At 48.3% G+C, this 23,280-nt stretch overlaps 1 protein-coding gene across 6 annotated transcripts in view; it reads left to right on the forward strand.

Moving 5' to 3' along the window:
- Positions 1–19,145, forward strand: part of LOC135257045 (protein jagged-2-like) — a 38,244-nt gene extending 19,099 nt beyond the window's left edge. For 3 of the 6 annotated variants that reach the window (XM_064339435.1, XM_064339439.1, XM_064339434.1), the window contains 22 exons: positions 167–227; positions 3,614–3,744; positions 4,331–4,450; positions 4,883–4,996; positions 6,141–6,254; positions 7,442–7,555; positions 8,093–8,139; positions 8,406–8,579; positions 9,288–9,444; positions 9,562–9,726; positions 9,831–9,944; positions 10,048–10,161; positions 10,455–10,568; positions 11,022–11,138; positions 12,020–12,047; positions 12,269–12,354; positions 13,162–13,275; positions 13,591–13,706; positions 13,844–14,095; positions 14,865–14,996; positions 16,112–16,259; positions 17,103–19,145. In XM_064339435.1, coding sequence (XP_064195505.1) covers positions 167–227; positions 3,614–3,744; positions 4,331–4,450; positions 4,883–4,996; positions 6,141–6,254; positions 7,442–7,555; positions 8,093–8,139; positions 8,406–8,579; positions 9,288–9,444; positions 9,562–9,726; positions 9,831–9,944; positions 10,048–10,161; positions 10,455–10,568; positions 11,022–11,138; positions 12,020–12,047; positions 12,269–12,354; positions 13,162–13,275; positions 13,591–13,706; positions 13,844–14,095; positions 14,865–14,996; positions 16,112–16,259; positions 17,103–17,587 — 3,017 coding nt within the window. In that variant the 3' untranslated portion in view covers positions 17,588–19,145. The remainder of the gene's footprint in view (positions 1–166; positions 228–3,613; positions 3,745–4,330; positions 4,451–4,882; positions 4,997–6,140; positions 6,255–7,441; positions 7,556–8,092; positions 8,140–8,405; positions 8,580–9,287; positions 9,445–9,561; positions 9,727–9,830; positions 9,945–10,047; positions 10,162–10,454; positions 10,569–11,021; positions 11,139–12,019; positions 12,048–12,268; positions 12,355–13,161; positions 13,276–13,590; positions 13,707–13,843; positions 14,096–14,864; positions 14,997–16,111; positions 16,260–17,102) is intronic. The other 3 variants (XM_064339437.1, XM_064339436.1, XM_064339438.1) reach the window with 3 other exon arrangements.
- Positions 19,146–23,280: the final 4,135 nt, after the last annotated feature.

Here is a 23,280-nt window from a genome sequence, read left to right on the forward strand (position 1 = left end):
TTCTCACCTGTGGACGAGGCTATGTAACGAGGTAGCGTTTTTTTATGATGCAAGAAGAGAAAGAAGAGAAAATTAGACGTGTCAGGTTAATGTGTGTTCACACGGCGCTCTCTGTTCCGGCCTTTCTCCTGACGCCCTCTCTCTCCCCCCCGTTCTGTTTCCACAGCGATATGCAAGCAGGGCTGCAACCTTCTGCACGGTGGCTGCGCGGCGCCGGGGGAATGCGCGTAAGTCCGCGTCCTCGCCGCGACGCTCGCCGCGCGCGGCAGCAGCGCCGCTCGCGGGCGGAAGCCACGCCTGGCCCCCCCGTGTCAGGCTCCCTGCCCAATTCAGGTTACCCCGGTAACCTCTGGGCACATAGGGAATGCAGGGGTGTGAGCTGAGCTTCTACTACTGTAGTGAGCCACTGGAATACATGGCATGGAAAGTTACCAGTCTCCAGATGTGTGGCTTGAACACGCACGCACACACGCAGACACACATGCACTGACGCGCGCACACACACACACACACATGCTCGCACAGACACTCACATCCACAGAAACACACATACATACAAACTGCTCAGACACAGATGCACATACACACAAATGCACACACACACACACACTCACGCATATACATAGACATTCAGATGCACAGACACACAGACATACACACACACATGCACTCACACACCAGACGTACACACGCACAGACATACACACACACACCAACACACATACGCACACACACACACATACACACAGATACACACACACACACAGACGCACACAGACGCACACACACACACCCCCACACACACACATGAACACACACACAGACACACACACACACGCACACCTCAGTTCAGACTGGATCAGACTGGCCTCTACAGGCTCATTCCCGATTCACCTGTACCGACTGGGGAGCACTGTGCGTGCGTGTCTGTCCTGCCTGCCTGCCTGCCTGCCTGCACACAGCTCCCTTCTCCGTTTCTATGGCTCTGTTTGTGTTTGTGTTTATGCGTTTGCACGAGCAAGTGATTGCTTGCTGCGCCTGGGCGTGTACTCGAGTGTGCATACTTAAGTGCACACGTGTGTGTGTGTGTGTGTGTGTGTGTGTGTGTTTTTCTATTTGTCGTCCCAGGAAGGCAGAGATTCCATTAAAATGCTTTTATTGACTAGGGCTTCATTGTATTTACTCTTGTGCAATAGCATTTTTATCATTTGCAGTTTAGAGTAGCTGTGCTTCGAATGTGATTTTTATGATACACTTGAGATTGGGGAGAGGGGGGGGGGGTGTAATCTTAATCGCTCCTGGCCCCCCTTGTTCCCTCGTCCCCTGTGGGGTGCAGTTTGCATCCAGTGGCCATTGTTCCCCTTCCTGTCCCGCAGTCTCTGCAGACTGTTTTCTGCGCCGCGTTTCCTGTCCAGAAGTGACGCGCAGACCCTGCCCCCCCCCCCCACCCCATCCTTGGCGCTTCCTGTCTCCGGCCTGTTTTGGCTGGGGGAACCCCCGTTTGTGTGCACGGTGGAGGACTGCGAGGTCACCCTTTATCGCCCCCTGTCTGTTAACGGAGGCATTGAATGCTGTTTCCCCCTTCCCCTCTGTGCGAGTAGAAACTGTGGGGCCGAATAGCCAGTAGATTTCAGTACTTTTGTTTTGCTGAGATTTAATTTTATTCACTGGTTGGGTTGAAAGGCAGATATATGATCTATGCAGAAAAGGTTTGTTCTAGGGTTAGGCTTGCCTGTTTCCCTAGGGGCGTGGGATGTGCCCAGACTCAAGCCTGCTACATCCACCATAGGGTAGGCAACCGATGGGGGCCTACCCAAACAGTTCCGCCCTCTCCCACAGTCCGGACCGCCCATTTCAAGCTCTTATGGGAATTAATAAAGGAGAGCGGGCCGTGAAAAAAGATGGTTGTATTTATGTCTCTCAACAAGCTCATACAATCTGACTGCCGATTGGCTCATCCGGTTAACGCGCTGTTCCAGTTTGTGGATCCTCCCCTCCCCACGACCTGATACGGAGTTCAGACTGTGCCAGCGCGGATTACGACTGGCCGGTTCGGTTGCTTAGCATCACCAGGAGAGGACTGCTTTAGGTTGATGTAGCATTTTACATCACGTGACCTCTTCTGATCAATCAGGCGCCTCCGGTCTCCCTCCACGTGATGCGTGCTGCTCTGACACAGCGGCTTAACGAGCGGACTGCCGAGTGAAATAAGCGGCGGCTTTGTAGGAGCGCGCGTGCGCGTCCGTGCTCCCCGAACTTACGGAGGAGTGGTTAGACCGGCCTGAAAACACTTCAGGATGTTTCAAATTCAGAGGGGGAAAAAAAAAAGTCGTGAGAAATCTTCCCGAGACCTCGGCGACTCTTCAGGCCGTCAGAAGAGGTTGCGTATTTGTGGATGGATTTACAGAAAATGTGCGGTGGCGTTTCCTGTTACATCTGGCACCTGTGTCCCATGGAAGCGGTGACACATTTCTGCTCGCTTCCTGTTAAAATAGGAAATGACACCGTCGCCCCCCCCGCTTCCCCAGTTCACCTCAATTGAGCGTGCCAACCCATTTTATTTCAACCCCGGCAAAGGGGTGCGGCTGCCGCAGTTCCACAGGTGTGGAAGAAAGGGAGGAACCCGTTGGTTCAAGGTCTTCCCGAAATTGGCTTCCGCTGGGCCTTTGCCTCACCCTTCCGCTGGAAACCAGATGAGAACATTCTAGAAGGAATGGAGCAGCAGCAGCCACATGCGTACAGTGTCTGCAAACTCATGGTTCTTCTCCAGTCGTCCCTCCTAGAATCCTGTGAAGAAGCATAGATCATGAAATGAAAACTCACCCTTTTAAGGCCAGTTCAGACCAAAGATTTGCAACACAACGAAGCCATTTTGGAATGTTTAAGTTGGGAATTGAGGCGGTGTGAACTAGTGGCGAGTTATAGAATGCAACATACATCAGTGCTGTAGTTATATTTTTCTAGCCAATCGGCGCTCTTGGAAGTAACTGCAAACAAGGAAGTGAAGAGAATCATTGCTACGGTAACCGTAAGCAACGTCTCAGCAGGTCAGTTTTCGAATGTTGCAAACAGTTGCAAAGAGTCAGCTTGTCGTGTCACAAACCTTTGGTCTGATGTGGCATTTAGAATCACTGTCTGATCTGTTTGGAAAAGTATTCTGTTGTTTTTTTAGCCTTTTTACTGTGTACAGCCGTTGATGTTTTGCTGGTTTACAGCTAGGAGCTTGGTACTGCTAACCTTTGAATAGAGAGCTACTGTGACCCAACCAACTAGCTAGCCTCTCGATGCCCCCTGCCTTCCCTGGCCCGCCCTGGCCCAAAAAAAGGCCACATGGACTTGTTCCTGCCTGTGAAGGTTAACTGACAAAACAGTCCCTTCCACCTGAATGAAGTCACATTGTGCTTGCTGCTTTATCACAACCCAGGGATGGAATTGGCTTTCCTGTGACATAGCAGTTTTAGCCAGTCCATTTTAGCAAAACCTGGAATTACTATTTAGCACCATTTTCATTCATTTCATTTTGTGTGGAACTGACCACTTGACCACTGAATCTCAATCTTTCTCTTGGAAGCGCTCTTGCAGTGGTGCTTATCGCTGCCCTGGTGTTTTGCAGGTGCAAGTACGGGTGGCAGGGGCAGTTCTGCGACGAGTGCATCCCCCACCCGGGCTGCATTCACGGGACCTGCGTCAAGCCCTGGCAGTGCAACTGCGACAAGAACTGGGGAGGCCTGATGTGCGACAAGGGTAAGACCACCCCCTCCTAAATCAGACCCCCTCCACCTCCTAAATCAGACCCCCTCGGCCTCCTAAATCAGACCCCTTTGCCACAAACCTGGCCTCACCCAAAGGTAGGGCTGGCTTGGTGTGGCCTTAAGATAACTTCCTAAACTTCCTGAGGACATAATTTATGACTTTGAAGGGGCATTTCTTTGTGCATTCAAACACTGGTGGAGGTCTGTGGCCAAAATGTTGTTTGTTTGCTCTTTTGCTCTGAATGTGTGGCATTTTGGGCTTTACAGTAAATGCATACAGTATTCCTGCAGATTTTTTCCATTTTTACACACCAGTGTGCAGGTCTTTCACATTTTTCTACATGACAGGAGTTGGAAATATTATGCAGATGTATCTTGGAACATGGAACATGGAAAATTGGAATAAATGGATTTTTCAAAAGTAGTGTACTGTGTGCTAGTACTAGCCTAGTGTTCTGATGAATTTCAGTGTCTGTGGGAGGGGCACTACAGCATGAGCTTTTACCTGACCCCCCCCCTCTCATGCCCCACCAGTGCCTGGCCTAAATCAGTTTTATTTTCTTTGCCTCCGTTCCCAGATCTGAACTACTGTGGGACGCACCGCCCCTGTACCAACGGAGGGACCTGCCTTAATACAGAGCCCGATGAGTACCACTGCGCCTGTCCAGACGGGTACACGGGAAAGAACTGCGAGATCGGTTAGTGGCCTTATAAGTACTCTTATTGAGAAAATACTTTTTAAAATTAATTTAATTTAGTTAATTTAATAGATAATAAATATTATGTTCCTGTCATTTATGCTGTTATTGTTGCTGCTTGTTTTTTTTTCTTCTTGTTAATTATATATTCTTACTGTGGTTGATTATTGTTATCACTACGCTTTGGCAATATGTATTTTTAAATATGTCATGCCAATAAAGCATTTGAATTTGAATTTGAGTGGGCACTGCGGCGGGCACAGCAGCCATGCCAGGCAACACCTCTGTCGCCTGCGCGCCAGTCGCCGGCCGCCCGAACGGTTCGGCTCAGTTTGAGGGGCGGGGGGGTTGTGGGGCGGAGCTGGCTGCGGGGAGGCGGAGCTTCGCTTGTCTGAAACGGCGCCTCTCTTGGTCTGTCTGTCCGCCGCGCAGCGGAGCACGCCTGCACGTCCAACCCCTGCGCCAACGCGGGCACCTGCCACGATGTCCAGTCTGGTTTCCAGTGCCAGTGTCCCCCGGGGTGGGGCGGGCCCACCTGTGCCGAAGGTGAGTTCTCCTCCCGCCCCCCCTTTGAGGCCCCTCCCACCGGGCATCGGCAGAGGTCTCCGCCCCCGTGGCTCTGGCTGGAGCGGGAGAGTTTCCCTCCAGAACTGTGTAGTGTGGAGGCCAGTGACATGCATCACAGAGGCCTGTGTAACCTGAGTGCTGGCATGCGGGCAGCGGGGTTTAAAACTGAACCTGCCACTTCACATGAGATGGTCCGCTGTCAACAGGCACCCTGCCCGCCTTACTAAGTGGTGCAGTGGGCTGTTTTTCGAACACTGCATTCACAGGCGTATGTGTGCGTGCACACACAGACACACACACACGCACGCACACCCATACCCATCCATCCACCCTCCCACCCACGCACATGTAAACCTCACGCACTCCCAACACACACTTGCTCTCCCTCTCTTAGCTGTGTTTCGAGAGCCCCGTGCCACGTTATCTGCCCAGGCAATGTCGCCAAAGCAACCGGGGCTACCCCTGTCTCCACGGCAGCCTTCTGACGTGTGGGTGTCGTTTCCGCCGCGGCTCCAGATACTCCTTTCCCTCCCCGCGCGTGTGCGCCCTCCCCCTCTCTTCCGGCCTCGGTACAGCGCTCTCCCGCCCGTCTTTAATAGTGCCTGGATTACACAAACGGTAATCATGTTAGAGCGCAAAGTCGGAACGGTGTTTTCACAAAAGTTTAAGGCTCTTAACTGCAGGACCTGCCACTGCGTTAGTCCTGCAGCCAGTGGGGACTATCTCCCAACGAGCCAAGCTCCTCAAATAGGCTTAGGCCTCGTTTTAAATGTATTAAATGTGCGTTAATGTGTTATGTTTAAATGTATTAGGAACGGCTCGCCTACCTCTGGGTGCTTTTGCGGGGAGGGCTCATCTTGCAGTACTCCGTCTCTACGCCGAGTCTACGCCGGGTTAATTAGTGTCAGTAGCGTAGTGCTTTAGAACTTCACGCAGGTTTGCGTAGTGAATGGTGTTAGCTGTACAGCCCTGCACGTTGAAGCCACCTAAATTGGGCTCCAATGAGAAGCGTGTGTGTGAGTGTGTTTCTGCTTTTGTGTGTCCGTGCGCCGGTGTGTGCGTGAGAGAGCGCGCGGAGGGTTCAAGTGCTGATCAATGCGGTCTGTTGTGCTTTGCGTTTCAGACTTGGACGAGTGTGCGTCCAACCCTTGCGCCCAGGGCGGGACCTGCGTTGATGCTGAGAATGGGTTTGAGTGCCTCTGCCCCCCACAGTGGGCGGGGAAGACCTGTCAGATAGGTAAGAGAGGCGTGAGCCTGGGAGTGTTGGGGGGGGGGGGGGGGGTGTGTGTCAAGGGCAAAGTTGAAAAGGAAATGCTGGCTGCAGAAGATTTTGGCTCTTCGGTTCGGTTTGGCTATTATGCCTGCAATGGGACGGGCTGCATTGTGTGTGTGTGTGTCTGTGTGTGTGTCCATGCATGTGTGTGTGTCCGTGTGTGTGTCCATGCGTGTGCGTGCGTGTGTGTGGGCGTGCGTGAGGGCATGCGTGTGTGCGTGTGTGCGTGTGCACTGTGTGCCCTTCCTGTCATAGTAAGTCCGTTGGAGTCACAGATTCCTAATTTGATCAGGCTGCATGGGTAAAGCTGGATATTATCAGTAACCCGATCCAGGTAAGCAGAGTAAATCTATAAATAATGCATACCCTGGCAACGACTATTCACAGGAGTAAATTTAAACCAAAAGGGTGTGTGCATCTGGGGTGGGGGGAGGTTTATATTTGACTCCAGACAGGGTATGAGGGGTGTTACCATTTTTACGTTTGTATTTATCTTTCGGCCCCCGGCCCCCCCCCCCCGCCATTGCCATTGCCATAGCCATAGCGCGCGGTACGTTGAGAAAGGCGAGCTGGAGAGGATACGGTGTTATTCTGTAAACAAGACCGAGTGGAGGCCCGCGTCTCTCTCGCTGACAGGAGAAATGCTCGGGTCCGTCTCCCCTCCCGCTTCTCCGGCAGTACCTGAACGAGGGTGTCGTGTTCCCCCCCCCCCCCCCCCCCCATCGCCCCTCCCTTCCCGAGAGGACAGGTGCGCCCGCGGGGAGAGCCAATTTACGAGCCTCTCGGCCCTTATGAATATTTTAAGTCCCCGAGGAACGTGTTGTTTTTCCTTTGGTCAGGGGCACAGCAGGGCTCTCTCTTTAATTCAGCCGTAAACTAACTGGTGGCCTCGTCTGCCGTTGGCTGAGGGTCAAGAGATACAGGGCACCGCCTGGGGCCATTTTGAATGAGATTGTCAATTTGGTCATGTTGTGCCTGAGCCTGCAGTTGATTGGATGTTGCTGGAGTAAGGGGGGGGCGGGTCTTAGTCTTGTTCGGTGAGCTTTCTCCAGGCCCCCTACCTCAGGGATTCCCGGTGTTGGGTCTCATTCTCAAGTCTCTCTCTGCCTCTCTCTCTTTCTCTCTATCTCTCTGTGTTCTCCGTTTCACAGATGTTAATGAGTGCAGGGGGAAGCCTTGCCTAAATGCTTTCTCTTGCAAAAACTTGATTGGTGGATATTACTGTGACTGCTTTCGCGGATGGGCGGGACAGAACTGTGATATCAGTCAGTATAAGCCGTAGTCTTGGTGCTCTCTTCTCTTATAAGCCTTTAAAAGCCCTGTCACCTGTCTGCTTGCACCAGCCGCCACCCCACTGTTCTCCTGTCTCTTATAAACCCTAAAGGTCGCACTCTCTGCACTTCCTGTCCAGGCTCTTTCTTCTTCTGCGCAAAAACACTTGATCAAAGAGATGGGAAAAGTACATTTGCACTACTCAAACTTTCCAACTGTTACCGCTCATGCAAACAGTTAACAAAACTCACTGCGTGTCATGTGGAAAACAACTCTCCGTGTCTTGATTTACGGTTGAAAAATTAACCTTGCAGTGTCTGCGGAGGCTGTCTGAAGATGCATAACCGCATGTCTGCTTTTTCCTGCATTTTAAGTCTGATTTTGTTTTTGATTGTGGTCTACCTGCCTCCTGGATTACCGCTCAAACTAACCCGAAGTCACTTTTGACTGCAGTTTATTGCCCAATGTATCAGAAATGTTACTGACTGTATCTTACTCTAATTTGTTTTTCTTTTTATTTGTAACCGCAGAAGTGGACGGTTGCCGTGGACAGTGCCAGAATGGAGCTACGTGTCAGGTAGGCCTCCTTACCTTCCGCCGGGCTGCGAAAGTAGGCCGTCGGTACGTCCCAGAATATCCACCTGTGTTACAATAACCAGGTGTACGTAACCACAACCTCAATGAAGACCCAGTTGAGCACTGACAAGGCAATGACAGGAAAATGGGAGTTTCCGATCCTAAAGATGCAAAACACTCCAGCACAGCGCAGGTTGCACGATCTCACCAGGGGCCATTTTCCTCTCTCTCTCTCTCTCTCTCTCTCTCTCTCTCTCTCGTGTGCAGGAGGGGCCTCGAGGGCACTACTGCCTCTGCCCGCCGGGGTTCGTGGGTAAACGGTGCGAGATCGGGCGGAACGCGTGCGACAGCGGGCCCTGCCGGAACGGCGGCCGCTGCCGCCCGGCGCAGGACGGCTACGCGTGCGAGTGCCCGGCGGAGTTCACCGGGCCCGCCTGCGAGGTGAGAGGGGGCGGGGCTACGCCACGGCTACGCCCCGCGCCGTGGGCGACGGTCCGAGATAAGAGCGCGGGATTCTGATGCGCACAGTGCGAGGGGGAGTTTGTCACGGGGTTGTTGTTTAGTCGGAGGAGGGGGTTGGGGCGGTGGGGGGAGGGGTTGGGGGGGGGCGTTTCCTCAGACTTAGCGGCTGGCACTCGGCGGCTAACCGCCACTTTTATAAATCGCTCCGATGCGTGAGGATTGCTGATCGGGGGCCAGGCTAAAAATACAACCCATTCCATCTTGAATGAGGCAACGTAACTTTGGATGTGCTGGCACTGCCCTCTCTCCTTGCCCGGGAAATGGACAAAATCACCGAATAGTGTTTTTTAAATTTTTTTTATCTAGCTGATAAAATATTTGTTGTTCTAATTTTAAGGCTTTAGTCTTTGTCAATCAGTCTTCGGGCTTCAAGTAATTGTCAGTTAATAGCGCATTTACTGCTTTGCATTTTTATATTATTAGCTTTATATATTGATATTATGTCTTTGTTCTGAGCTGTATACTATGGTGAAATCACTAAAATGACAAAAGCTAATTTGTGCAGTGAGAAGCAGTCACTTCGCACCTTAAAGACAATAGGAACCTTGCACTTTAACAGAGGGGACACTACTAAAGTAATTCTATCTCTGACGTGCTGCTGAAAGGTTTGTGTGTTTGCATACACAGGTGAACAGAATGCTGAACCCCTGCAGCCCCAGCCCCTGTCAGAATGGGGCGTCCTGCCACAGCCTGTCTGGAGATTACTACTGCGCCTGTACGGAGGGGTACGAGGGGAAGGACTGCTCCCAGCCCAAGGACCACTGCAGCACCGCCCCCTGCGATGGTACGGACCGTGATTGGCCCGCGGCGCTGTCGCACGTGATGAATCGCCAGTCGTATCGCTTGAATCGCACAGGGTCCCGTGATTCACTCCCGCGTGTCTGATTTTTACCCTTGCTAGTGATCGACAGCTGCACCATCGCCGTGGAGACCAACAGCTCGGGGGACGTGGTGCGGCGCATCACGTCCAGCGTGTGCGGCCCGCACGGGCGCTGCGTCAGCGAGCCCGCCGGAAACTTTACCTGCGCCTGCCAGCCGGGCTTCACCGGGGCCTACTGCCACGAGAGTACGTCCCCAACATCGCCCGTCTCTCTGCCGTCCTTCTCCTCCGCCTCCTCCTCCTGCTCATACTTTCCCTCCTCTTCACCGCTGCTCGTGTCTCCCTTTCAGACGTCAACGACTGCGCGGCCTTCCCCTGCCGGAACGGCGGCACCTGCGTCGACGGGGTCAACTCCTTCCAGTGCGTGTGCCCCGAGGGCTGGGAGGGCCGTCTGTGCGACCTGAGTGAGTGTAACCTCCGACCTCCGACCCCTGACCCCCTGAACCCCTCCGCTCTCCCCCCCCCCTTCTCTGACGGCGCCCTTCTCTTCTTCCCCTCGCGCGGCAGACGTGAACGAGTGCGGCCGTGACCCCTGCAAGAACGGCGGGCGCTGCGTGGACCTGTTCAACGACTTCTACTGCGACTGCGCCGACGGCTGGAAAGGCAAGACCTGCCATTCCAGTGAGTGCCCGCCTCCCTGTGGTGCCACCCTGTAGTGCCCCCTGTCCTTTCCTTCAGGTCCATCTCCCCTTCAGTCTCTCTCCCTCTCTTTCTCTTTGTACACACAGACAGACACGCGTGCACACAGATATGTGTGTGTATGTACATATGTATGCATATATAGTGCTCATGTATGTCTCTGTGGGAGTGTCGTTATGAACGTGTGTCTGTGTTTGGGAATTCACGGTAGGTGTTGTGTGCCGCTGACTCATCTTTTGGTGTGTGTGTGTGTGTGTCTGTATTCGCTTTGTCAGGGGAGAACCAGTGTGATGCCAGCACATGCCGAAATGGAGGCACCTGTTATGACCATGTTGATTCCTTCCACTGCACCTGTCCCCCAGGGTGGGGGGGCAGCACCTGCAACACAGGTGAGTCTTACCTGCCTGGGAGGGGAGGGAGTGAGAGAAAGAGTTCCTTCAGCGTACAGAAAATAGATTAGATTATTCAAGCCTACAGTATATGAATATAATATTTATGAATGCATTGTTGACACACAAGTGAACATGACATTGTTTTTATTAAATTCTATTTTTTTTTTTTTAATGTATGTTTATGGCCCTCTGATAACCTTCCACATAAATTGACCTGCTAAATCCTGCTAAATTAACACAGGAATGATAGTTGAAGGAGACATGTTGTTGAAATAAAGTAACAAGCCATAGAACTCTGCACCGTCCTCTCCTCACCAGGCATTTAAAGTGCCCTTCAGTTCAGCAGAGTCAGGGAGATGTCAAACACTGCCACAAAATAGCTGGCCAGAAAATAAGTTATTTTGGAAGTATGTGAAAATGTATTAACGCTCCCGCTCCTCCAAATTTTAGCCAAAACCAGCCCATGTGCATCAGGCCCCTGCGAAAATGGGGGCACCTGTGTGGGAGGCGGAGACTCCTTCACCTGCATCTGCAAGGACGGCTGGGAGGGGCCTACCTGTGGGCAGAGTAAGACTACAATTCCCATGACCCCCCACCCCTACAGCAGGGTTCCTATTCTGCATGAGGAGTTTAGAACTCTCTTTTCCTTTCTGTTCTCAGAGGCTATTAAGATGGCCGCTTTCTTTCCTGATAGCTGACATTTATTTTTGCAGGTAGTGAACAAAAAATGGAAATGTAGTTGTCAATTGTAGTTCACTGATAATTTGTTACCATCATTAGGCCACTCCTTTTTTTGATGAAACTGGCTGCTTTCACCAAAAGTTTTCGGTGAAAGAGAAAAAAAAAAGAGATTTACAACTGTCATGGCTTGCACTTCAAATAATGCATCAAATCTTGGAGCGTTGTTTCTCTTTGCCAGTAACATCTTTCCCTGCAAATTTCACGCTGACATCACCTCAGATGCCATTGTTCCTGAAACATTAGCAAGTTCAATTGTTTTGGTCACTGAACCCACCACCATATGCACCCTATCAATCACCCTTCTTTCAAAGTCATTGAGGTGTCCTCTTTCAGTCATTGTTAGCATAATTATAGGCAACCAGGCATTGTAAAGCATGGTCCTATGCTTGGAGGTAATGTAATTTGCTTAGTTAATGAATGAGCCATGCTTGTATGGTAGCCTTTGCATTGCATATACGTGTTGTTTCTCATGTATTCTGCGGTTTTCTTTTTTGTTTACTACCTGTGGATGGAATATTCCATTTAATGCTCATAACCAAATGTTTTAGATGACGGAGTGCCCAAGGGTATTGCTGAGAGTATGGCAGTGAACAGTAGTAATGGGAGAATTAGGTTTATTGAACCTCAAAATGGAGGGATATGACCGGATTTTAATGGCAGCTCAATTACATGTAATTGTACTCTCTTTTCTTTCTTTGTCTCTTCAGACACCAATGACTGTAATCCTCACCCCTGGTAAGTGGAGCTTGGGTTTAACGGCTACTTTTGTTGTTATGTTGCTGTTGATGTTGTTATAAATGGTTGCTGGTCCTCCTTTAAAAAAGAATGGGGGCATGTTGTAAGGCTGGTATGGAGCGCTGGTGAACGTTTGCGTTTGAGGAGTTTGTGCGTGCGTTTTGGATTGGAGTGGGGTGGACTGTTTGTTCAGCAGGATGCCTCTTTTTGCTTCTCGGCAGCTACAACGGTGGCATCTGTGTGGATGGGGTCAACTGGTTCCGCTGCGAGTGTGCGCCAGGATTTGCCGGGCCTGACTGCCGTATCAGTGAGTACCTGAGGAGCAGAGGGGTGGGGGTACGGTGGCCCTGAGACAACATCTCGGTCTCAGCTTGTCAGACTTAGCTGAACATCCATTAGCCCTAGCTGTACTTCAATCAGAGAGGTACTGCCGTAATCATTGGGTAGTTAAATTCACTGATATTTTGTTTGTTGTATTTTCAACAGTTGTTAGCATGCTGTGACCTGAATTCCTGAATACCTTTTAGAAGTCATCACCGCAACTGTGACAATTATTATTAATGTAAAATGCATGCAACTAATCTGCGCTTCACAGTGAACATAAAGTACAGACTGACGAAGGTATCGCTTAGACTTATGGATGTGGAGCTTAGTGTGATGAGGTGAGCCTGAGATGTATTCTCAGGGGCACCGTTTTGGGGAGGGGAAGAAACGTCAGTGGTCCAATCAGATTAGAGGGGCGGGCCTTGAGACTTCTGCAGAGAGTGGTCTTGAGAGTGTTGGTGGCATTGAGTGTTGGTAGTTGGTAGTGTTCAGACCAGATTAATAATTCAGCAACCTCCCCCCCCCAATGAGGTTCACTCACCCCACAGCAGTGTACAGTTTGTGCTGGTTGTACCGTGAAAGAGGACAAATATCGGAGAAAGGAGTGTGGTGAGATGAGGGAGATGTGTAGACTCAGGTGTTCCTGACTGGTCAAGCTCTACTCTCCTCTCCTCTCTGTAGATAATAATGTATGCCAATAACCAGCATTCAGTCAGCGTTCTTGGTTGGTCTTTGTGCACCAGCCCCTTGTGAAGTGTTGTATGTTGACACAAGGTTCTCTTCGCCTTAGACATTGACGAATGCCAGTCGTCACCGTGCACCTACGGGGCCACCTGTGTGGACGAGATCAACGGGTTCCGCTGCATCTGCCCGCCGGGCTTGGCCGGCCCCCGCTGCCAGGAGTGTGAGTGCCACCCGGGGGGCGGAGCCTAGTCATGGGGCAGGGCCATGTGACTGGCCTATTGTATCGTTATCCTCCCATTGGAACCTCCTATTCCTTTTAGTTGGAGGAATTGGAAAACATTTTGAAAACATTTATTTATCCAACTCAAGCAGGGAAGCATATTCCTGTGAATTATGCCTAGATCTACACAGTTAGAGGTTCAGTTTAATAGAAATGCGTGAGTACAACAGATACACAAGCCATGTGAACTGAGAACTGAAGGATGTGTGTCTGAGCATTGGCCAATGGGTGACCAGGCTGCATTGTGTCATTCAGTTGTCGGAGTCGGGATGGCCTGTCACCATGCTGGGCTGCAGTTCCCCCATGGGACACGGTGGGAAGAGGAGTGCAACGCCTGCCAATGCAGCAACGGCAATGTGGGCTGTACCAAGGTAAGCCCCGCCCTCACACTCCCCTCTCACTCCCATCACTTAAGTGAGTGCTGACATTTCTTTTAGAAAGAAAAAATGGTGTTTTCATGTGGTCCTGTGTGAGTGTGTGTGAGACCCTTTCTGCATTTGCCATGCAGGTGTACTGTGGGCGTCGGCTGTGCCTCCACCAGGGGGCGCCAGACCAGGATGGTCAGAGCTGCCCTGGGGGGCAGGAGTGTCTCGACCACCCCTTCCTGACCTGCTTTTCCCCTCCCTGCGGGCAGTGGGGCGTCTGCTCCTCGCCTGAACCCCCGCCCGCCGTCCACACCAGGTGCAAGCCTAACACCGGTTACCTGGACAACCAGTGCGCCAGGATCACGCTCATCTTCAATAGGGACAAAGTGCCGCAGGTGAGAACCACGGTCGTCTCCTACGCCGAACGATGTAGATAAGGCTTTACATCAGGGGCCAGCAGCTAAGGTTGGCCTCAGGCCAAAGTTACTAGTTGCTGGGCCAGCACAGTTACCCAATGAATAAGACTTTCATTAGCCCTACCCTACAAATTGTGCATAAAATCATTGCATCTCTGTTCCTTCAGTGGTGGGGATTCTGGGGAATATGCTGCGTAGGCTTTCCATGTGTCACAATTAGGCTGCTAGGCTGTTGTAGGATAGCCATTGTTGGGGAAGCCAGCCTTGTCTTTGTGGTTCCCGCAGCAGACGGCTGCAACAAACAGCAGGCATGTAGGGTGGCCCAGGATGGGAGGGATTTCAGTCGATAGGATGTCCATGTTTTTCTACGTGCTACCAATCCCCTCACCCGTCATTTGATTGGTCTGTTCAGCACTCAAAGACTGGCTGCACGAGCTATACATTCATGTCCTTTTTAGATTCGGTACCTATGCAAGTTTGGCTGCTAGTTGGTAGGCTGCAGAATGAAATCTCTTACCCTGATTTCAGAGGAGGGCATATGCTTGCCTTTGCTTTGACCAAGGGGGTTTTAGCAATGAGCATGACCCTGTTCAGATTTGGTGTTCCAGGTTGACAGTTAGAAAATTAAAAAAATATTAGAAATGTGTCGGAGCGTCAGAGCTGGAAACCCTGTGCTCTGTGTGGAGCCCAACTCTGGGTCCTGGGTTCCGGTGGTTCAATCTCAACTATTTGTGTGTGCTGGCTGCAGGGAACCACAGTGGAGAACATTTGTGCCGAGCTGCGGTACCTTCCCACGGCTCGAACCCTGGCACGTGAACGGGCCCTGCTCTTGCTGTGCGACCTGTCCCACTCCAACCGGGATGCCGTGGAGGTGGCCATGGTAAGTCCTCCCCTATGACCAACCCTCCTCTCTGATTCTTGTTAGTCAGGTGTGTTCATTTGCTTCTTTGCTGCAAATATAAAAGAGATTTCAGTATCTTGCTTTGATTCTAAGCTCTTGATTGCCTTTGGAGGAAAATCTGTCCGACAGATTAGAAACAATCTTCGGGAGGATGTCTCGGATGTGTAAGTGCCTGTTGTCTGCAGAAGACTTCATGAACAGAACTACTATGTAGAGGCTACACTACACTGAAAGATGTAAACCCGGTGTTAGCTGCAAAAACAAATCCTTTGGACTGTGTTTCATCCTACAGCAAGACAATGATCCCAAACTTACTCCTAAAAACTAAACAGATAAAAACTGGAAAATTCTTGGCTGGCTAAGTCATGCACCTGATCTGAATCCAATTGAACATGCATTTCATATACCATACAAGTGAGAAATTAAGACTAGCCCCTGAAACAAGCAAGAGCTGAACATGACAGGACAGGCCTGGCTGAGTGTCACCAGAGAAGATACTCAGTACCTGGTGATCTCTATGAGTCACAGATCTCATGCAGTCACGGCATGCCAATGATATGCAAGGAAATACTGAACACGACTACTTTCATTTGCATGACATTAGGTCCCAAACATAATGGTGCCTATGTATTAATGTAATTTATACATGGGGAAACCAAAGTGTATAAAATACCCTTAAATACAATAAAATTACATAAATATGTCTTTGTCCCAGATATTATGGAGCTCACCGTATATATATTTTAACATAATTCAACATTTTTCGCACGGAAGTGACAATAACTGGCGTTTTCCAGTACAGAGAATATTCATTAATTAAGGATGTATTGAGTTGGTGCCTGGTGCATTGTCATGCTGAAACAGGAAAGGACCTTCCCCAAACTGTTGGGGAAGCACAAAATCATCTAGAATGTGATTGTATGCTGTCGCATAAGCCTTCACTGGAACTGAGAGGCCTAGCCCAAACCATGAAAAAAATCCCCTGACCAAGGGGCGTCCAGATTTGACTTTTACTGTAGTCATATAGTGTACATGACCGCTTTGGGGCTGCACTGGCATGCTTAACCCCTCCCCTTTGCCCGCCCCCACTCCAGTCCTTCCTGCAGGATGAGCCGGACTCCAGTCTAATTCAGGAGGCTGCCAGCGCAATGGTCAACGCCCTGTCTATCCGCCACAACAGCACCGTCATGGTGGCCGCCGTCGAGGTCAAAGTGGAGACTCAAAGTGGTTCCCAGTCACTGGGTGAGTGATGGCCTTGTGAGCACACCCCTCTTCACTGGGGGGAGGGGGTTAGTATTAGTCCTACTCCTCCCACTCTTTTTAGTTAATGAATCACATCCTTCAATTAATTAATGGGTCACATCCTTTAATTAGTCTCTGTAATGGAAGAAAGGGATTCAAATGATTCATGAACTTGATTGAGAAAGGTAGAACAACTTTTGTTTACCATTTATCTTCACTAGTGTTCTACTGCCTACACTGCCTTTGGTCTATAACAAAGGCATTAGAGCACAGTGTAACCCTTACCATTCATTGTACTTCATTAAAAATGAGATGAGAAAATTATTTGATGCTTCTTTACCTCTTTTTAATTTCCTCTGAATTCTAAATTTGCCCACTGTTTGCTGATACTTACCATTCTGCCATTCCCTGACTAGCTGATATAAACCATGGTTTTTATGTCTGGAAGGCCATCTTGGCCTATTTGTTTGACTGGGCTATTTGTCAAGGGGGAGCAAAATCCAACCCTCAGTCATGCATTGCTGGTGTAACTCTACCTCTCTTTTGCTCTCTGCTCTCTCTCTGTCTATCCCCTTCATCTCTCTCCCCTTTCTCTCTGTCTCTCCCTCCCTCCCTTTCACTCTCCCTCTCTCCATCCCTCTCTTCCTACCCCTCTATACCTCCCTCACTCTCTCCATCCCTTCCTCTCTCTCACTCCCTCTGCCTTCCCTTTCTCTCCCTCTCTCTCCTTCTCTCTCATTCTCACCCCCTTCTCCCTCTCCCCCCTCTCTCACTCTCACCCCTTCTTCCTCTCTCTCCTTCTCTCTCACTCTCACCCCTCTCTCCCCCCTCTCTCCCTGGCAGACCCCCTCGTGCCCGCGCTCTGTGCTGTCTTCGTTGCCCTGTGGGTTCTGTGCCTGGCCCTCTGCCTGTGGTGGACGCGGAAGCGGAGAAAAGCGCGCGAGCGAGGTCGGGCGCCGGTCGAGGAGAGCGTCAACAACCAGTGGGAGGCGCTGCGCCCCGTGGGCCCGCGGCACAAGGACAACAGGGACGTTCAGTACGAATGCAGGAAGCTCATGATCTCCCCGAATAGGACTTGCGATGGGGAGGAGGAGGAGGAAGAGGAGGAGGAGGAGGAGGGCCCAGCAGGTGGCCAAATGGAGGTGGACAAGTGCCGCTCCGGCAAACCCCTCCCCAAAACCACGTCACCGGCCAAAACAGAGGTTGTCTACACCATCAGCACCCCTTCGAAACTACCCCACCGGACGGTCTACAGCCCCAAGGACAACCGCTGTAAAAATATCAACACTGTCGCTTCAGGCAAGGAGGTGAAAGAACTCTGCATATGAGCTGGCAAGATGGGACGCAGGAAGGAGGAGACCTAAATGAAACATTTCTCTCTGTTATTTCCAAAAAATTTCACTGGAAAAACTTTTCTTGGTCTACATCATTTCAGGGCACACCGATGACGCGGAGGAGGAGCGTTTTTGATTCTCGCGTACCGACTTAAAGAAAACGTCGCTGCTGTTCAGCAGACGTGACGGGAGATGCCGTGCCATCAGAAAAAGAACAAACGGCGTGAAGTTGGAGGAAAGGAGGAATTTTTGTCTGCGGGCCATGGTGGTTTTGATTTGGGAGAGGGTCCCCGTCGCCACCCCTCCCGAGCGCATGTACAGTACTACAGAGCAGGGGCGGTCCCCCCCCCCCACCCCCCGAAAGACTTGCGGCACAAACGCTGACCTTCAAGGACCAATCAGCCGGCAGCTCGCCCCCTTCCTGGACTGTGCCGTGCTGCCCGCCAGTCTAGTTTGTATCCGGCAGGACCCTCTGCCTCCATAGTGGCCTTTCACCTTTTCGTTGTCTTCTCTCAATGTTTGCAAAAAAAATTGCAGTATTTCTGTTGGTTGCAAGTGCCTTCAGTCCCTTGTTTTTCCTATTGTAAGCATTCGGATAAAGGGAAAGCCTCCACGCAGCTTACCATATCACCTAAAGGTATTTGATTAAGAAAAAGAAAAAAAAAAGTTAAAAGTATATGTGTGTATATATGTACATAATAGAGGAGCCGCTGTGTATATTTGAATTTGGTAACTTAAGACAGGTCACACTTTTTTATTATTATTGTTATAATTATTGGTTTTTATGATTTCATTGTTTTTTTTTTTTTACTATGCCATCCTTTTTTTATTTATGCTGGTTGACAAAGGCATGTTTTATAGCGAAGAAATTGTACAGCTCCTCTACCCAACCCTCAGAGCATTAATATAATCTATGAGCATCTTATTTCTTTTGGTTTTTTTAATGTTTATTTTTTTAAAGAGATGTCATACTTAAATATTGTGTGATGTATGCTGACGTGTCCGTTTATAAGTTTGCTGTCCTGTCCCTGTTCTTGGGGGAAATCCTGTGGAGTCCCCCAGAAGGCTGTGGGGCCGTGTGGCTGTGTGGCCACTCCCACTTTAGTTTATGAACCCTGTCCAACGACATCACACTAACACATCTGTGAGCTCACTTTTGTTTGCATTTGGGTTTAAACCGAACGAAGGGAACCCCTCTGAATTTCTGTTTGCATTATTGTTTGTGCTGTTCCGGAACGAGGGCTGACTGGAGACGTCTACCCGATAAAACAAGTGTTTTACCTCAGAGGTAGTTGATATGATTTTGGTTGTATGTTTTCTTTTAAATGTTAGCCTTGAACAGCATCTCATTTCAGTATTTGGGAAAAAATAAAAGAATATTTCAGAAAATAAAACAAACTGGTTAAACATGTTGAAATTAAAAGAAACGTGTCAGTATGGAGCTGAATGTTCAAACCATCAATATGCACAAAAAGATCATGCAAAAGCCATTTGGTTTGTTTAGTGGAATTTTGTTTGTTCTTAAAAAATAAACCGACATATTAAAACATTTCATGACATTGTCCTTCAGACATTTTCTTTCAGCTGGTGTTCAGGACAATGTGAGATGGAGGAAGCTGAACAGACTAAGAGGCATGGTGCAGAGAGATCCACACTGACCTGAGATCCACTTATCTGTATTAACTCACCCTATACTGATATTCCCAGAAAACAAAACAAAATCAAGTCTTCGTTGCGAAAAGAATCAGCTAAATGTTTTTTTACCTATGAGTTTTGGGAAAACAAGTCATGAGGACTTACAGCATCGAGAAGCCAGAATTCTATCCTTGCCCTTGTGGTAAAAAAAGTGCTGCAGCCGGAGTTAAGGACGACTGTAGATCAATACAGGAAATTCAGCCTGATACAGACCAGCCAATGGCAGGCCTGTTCCCATTTCCTGCTGTGGGCTGATTAGAGATCGTCCAATCACAGTCACCCTTATCTTTGTGGCTTCATCCACTCTGAATATTTAATGTGAATGTTTATGACCCGTTAGTGCCGGGCAATGCCCGTCTCCCCTGGGTGCTCTAGAAACTAATGCATTGGACCAGTGGTGATGTAGCAGCCTCCATTTTGTATGTGGTCAGAATGTGAGTGTTTGAGCCAGGGAGTGATTTAGCGTGGAGGGTCAAGGTCAGATTAAGGTCTTGGATGTAGTTGCCATGAACCCAAACTTTACTGAATGAGGTATCTTCATATGAAAATAAAATTACCTTTTACTGTATTATCTAAACACATGGTAATATTCCCCTGACCAGGTTCAGAGTGTGAACTGTTTAGCTTTGGGTTTTGTAAAGGAGAAAGCTCCTCCCTTTTTCTTAGTACAGTGACACACCCCAGGCTGCATAATTGTATTCTGACCATGGCACTTTCTCAGCTTCGGTACCTTCTTCATCTGTTACCTTTTCTGCTTTCTGGCTGTCTGAACAAGCAAAAAAATACAAAAGGAAGTTGTACTGTCTCACTAAGAAAAATAAACATAGAGTGCAGCAGGGCCATAAAAGCACAGTAGTTCGAAAGTTAAGCATTTGGAAACTAATTTCTACATCAGAATTCCAATTTCTAAAAGGTGGGCGGATTAAATGACAGTGTAAAAAAAGGGTCCTGCTTCTTATAAACACCAGAAACATTGGCAAACACAAAGTTTGACAAACCATTAAAATTTACGCAGACCTGAACACAAGAATTCGCGTTCTAAAATCGCTTGATGAGTATCAGTCAGCCGTCACAGTAGCAAAACACAGAAGCAGAGAAGATGCACTCAGTTTTCAAGATGTAATGGAAAAGTATTTCTACCTTTCAGCTTTTTCAAAAAAAAATAAATAAATAAAATAAATAAATAAATGGTTTAGAATATTCATTTATTTATTTATCTTAGCCCTTATCCAAAAATGTCAAAAAATGGCTGAATGTCATGCAAACTTTTTGTTGGAAACATAAATTTGACGTAGATGGTTAAATAGTTTACATGTATACAGATATTATATTGTAATATTAGTATATATTTAAAGTATCAATGAAGCTTTGTCCATTGAAAATCATACTACTAAAACATAATGCTGTTGAATATCAACCTCTGTGTTAGCCAAATTTGCTTCTATAGATGAGCATGCTACATGCTAACAAGCTAATTCAGTGTATATTATATATAAGCTATAGTATTTATCTAAATTACCTGTGTAATTACCTAAAAATGCTAACTGTGCTAACATTCATTTAATTCAGTGTGCGTACAGTATCAGCTAGCTGAAACATTAATAACCCGTTCATAAATATTAGATACTGCAAATGTACCATATGCTAACTAAATTCTAACGATTCATTAAACTTGCTTTATCCTCATGTCTTTTCCTGTGGTTGCTCAGTAGTTAGCACCAGCTGCTCAGATGTAGCTTGTAAATCTTCATTGGTTCAATCCTAGAAAAGACTCATTTGCAGTAAAATAAACTATTGTTTAACTGTGGAATTAAGCCCCCTACCTAAACTTCTCACATAATTACAGAAATAATGTTGCTTAAAACCCTTTCGAGCTGGTTATTTTTTTTCTTGGTGAGGGCTTGTGCTTCAACCACTTACTTGAGAGTTGCTGATATGTTTTTGAAGATACTGCATTTCTGTGAGGAGCAAAAACATGTACAGTCATAAATCCTCATTAGATATGGACATTTTCAAATTAAATTAACTTGGATAAGGACTATGCATCCCTCCCCAAGGCTGCAGTATTAGTATGTCCTTGCCAAAGTATTTTGGGCAGCGATGTACATGGACTCCCTTTGTAAGCCTCTTTTGCAGTGACTAGTAAAGCAAGTTGGGACAAACTGCAGGTTAATATTTAGTGTAATGATCCAGAGTGAAACCTAGAGGAAGCCACTTTTTTTGCATCAGTGGCGCAGATTTGCTAACGGCTTGCATTTTAGGTCTGTGATTACATCACCCCTCAAGCACTAAACACACTCCTCGATTGTGCAAGACAGCTGTATTTGTCAGCGTTATAGGAAAGAAAAAGTGAAAAATGAAACACAGTAGCTGAATTATGGAAACATGAACCCCTGCAGAGTTTTTAACGAAATCCACTCTATTGTAGCCTCTTTTTGGCTGTACAATTTTTTTTTCACTTCTGTCCTATCACCCTGCTTGGTGTAATTTCTATGAACTGGTTTGATTACTATTGTTTTCAATCTGCCTTTAGTCCAGGTGCTGGGGAAGTGCATTCTATGTGGAGGTTGTATTAAATTAGTCAGAAATTTGCAAGGATATATAAAATATACAAGTTGGAATTCAACTATATGAGATAGACCATGGTTTTGTCTAGTTTCATATTCAAAACATATACCATTTCATATATAATTTCTGAAATGTTCTTGCATCTAACACTGTTGGATGTGAGGACCGTTTTAAGGTCTCAATGATCAATGGCACAGAGCAATGACAGCCCTGGCCTCATTACTTTTCATACCCATAATTCCTCCCAGTTTTATATTAGGATGTTTGCCTTAAACTGGCAGGTAATATTCTCTGTCCAACCAATCAAATATGGGAATTATGCAATTTTTCTTGTTATTTTAGCACACCTGTTTGCGGCCCAAGCCCCAGGTGTCTGTGAGTACATCTGGCACACGGGCACAGAATGTTCTCATAGCTGTCTTAATAACTGAACCCCCCTTCACACCTCCACACATGCTCTTGCTGCCAGCTGAAATAGGGACTGGGAGGGCGGTTGTGGGTATTGGGTGGCTGACCTGGTGCACAAATTGTTGCTATTTCCAGAGGTGGAAAATTCCTTTTCAGAAAGTATCAGTCCTCCCCAGTATTTTGTTTCAATCACCAAGATTTGCTAATTAGCACAATTCTTCAGCCAGGAGGTGGAAGTAATTCATGAAATCAGTTGGCTGAGTTCATTGGTGGAAGAAGCACATGACAGGGCTTTTACTTCCTGACCCCTAGACTTTCCACCTCTGGTTATTTCCACATACCATCTCACTTGTCTCCAGAGAACTCCACCTTCAACCCCTCAGTCATAAACAGTGCATCTCCTCTCCATGTCTCCCAATCCCAACACAAGGGCACAATCTAAGCAATAGTAAGACCTACAGGGCTGTTACATTGGGTGTGAGGGCTATCTCCTGTAGTGTTTGTCTGTGCAGAGTGGGCTGGGCAGGTTCCTGCAGTGGAGATGTTTTGAGGGCTTTATATCGCCCTACTTTTGGAATGGCCGCATGCCATGTGCCCTGCTGGATTCACCACTGCACCCTCTGCACCTGTGCAGGACCTTTTCCAGGAACTGTGCAGCCAACAGCTGAGCCGGCTCTGATCAGACAGCCATGCATCTCTTACTGTGCACAACCACTAAGCCGTAGGCGCCCTTTTAAGGCAAGTGCCTGTCATCAGTGAGATCTGCCGCTCCTGCAGTCGGAACTGTCTCCTGTAGTAATGTGTGTCCTCTAGGCTGGAAAATTAGCCCTGGATCAAAGGAGAGTGCATCAGAGTAGTGCACGTGCTCCTTGCAAGGGTGAGGGTGACACAGCAGTGACTTCACAGGCACTTGGGATTGGACAGGAAAAAAGTAGAAAAAATCTGACTAAAAAGAGGCTCACTAAGAAATCAAATAAAGGCCAAATATAAAGTCCAAGTTTTAGTTTCCTCCTGGG

The sequence above is a fragment of the Anguilla rostrata genome, chromosome 6, assembly GCF_018555375.3.
Source record: "Anguilla rostrata isolate EN2019 chromosome 6, ASM1855537v3, whole genome shotgun sequence".
NCBI classification, from domain to species: domain Eukaryota; kingdom Metazoa; phylum Chordata; class Actinopteri; order Anguilliformes; family Anguillidae; genus Anguilla; species Anguilla rostrata.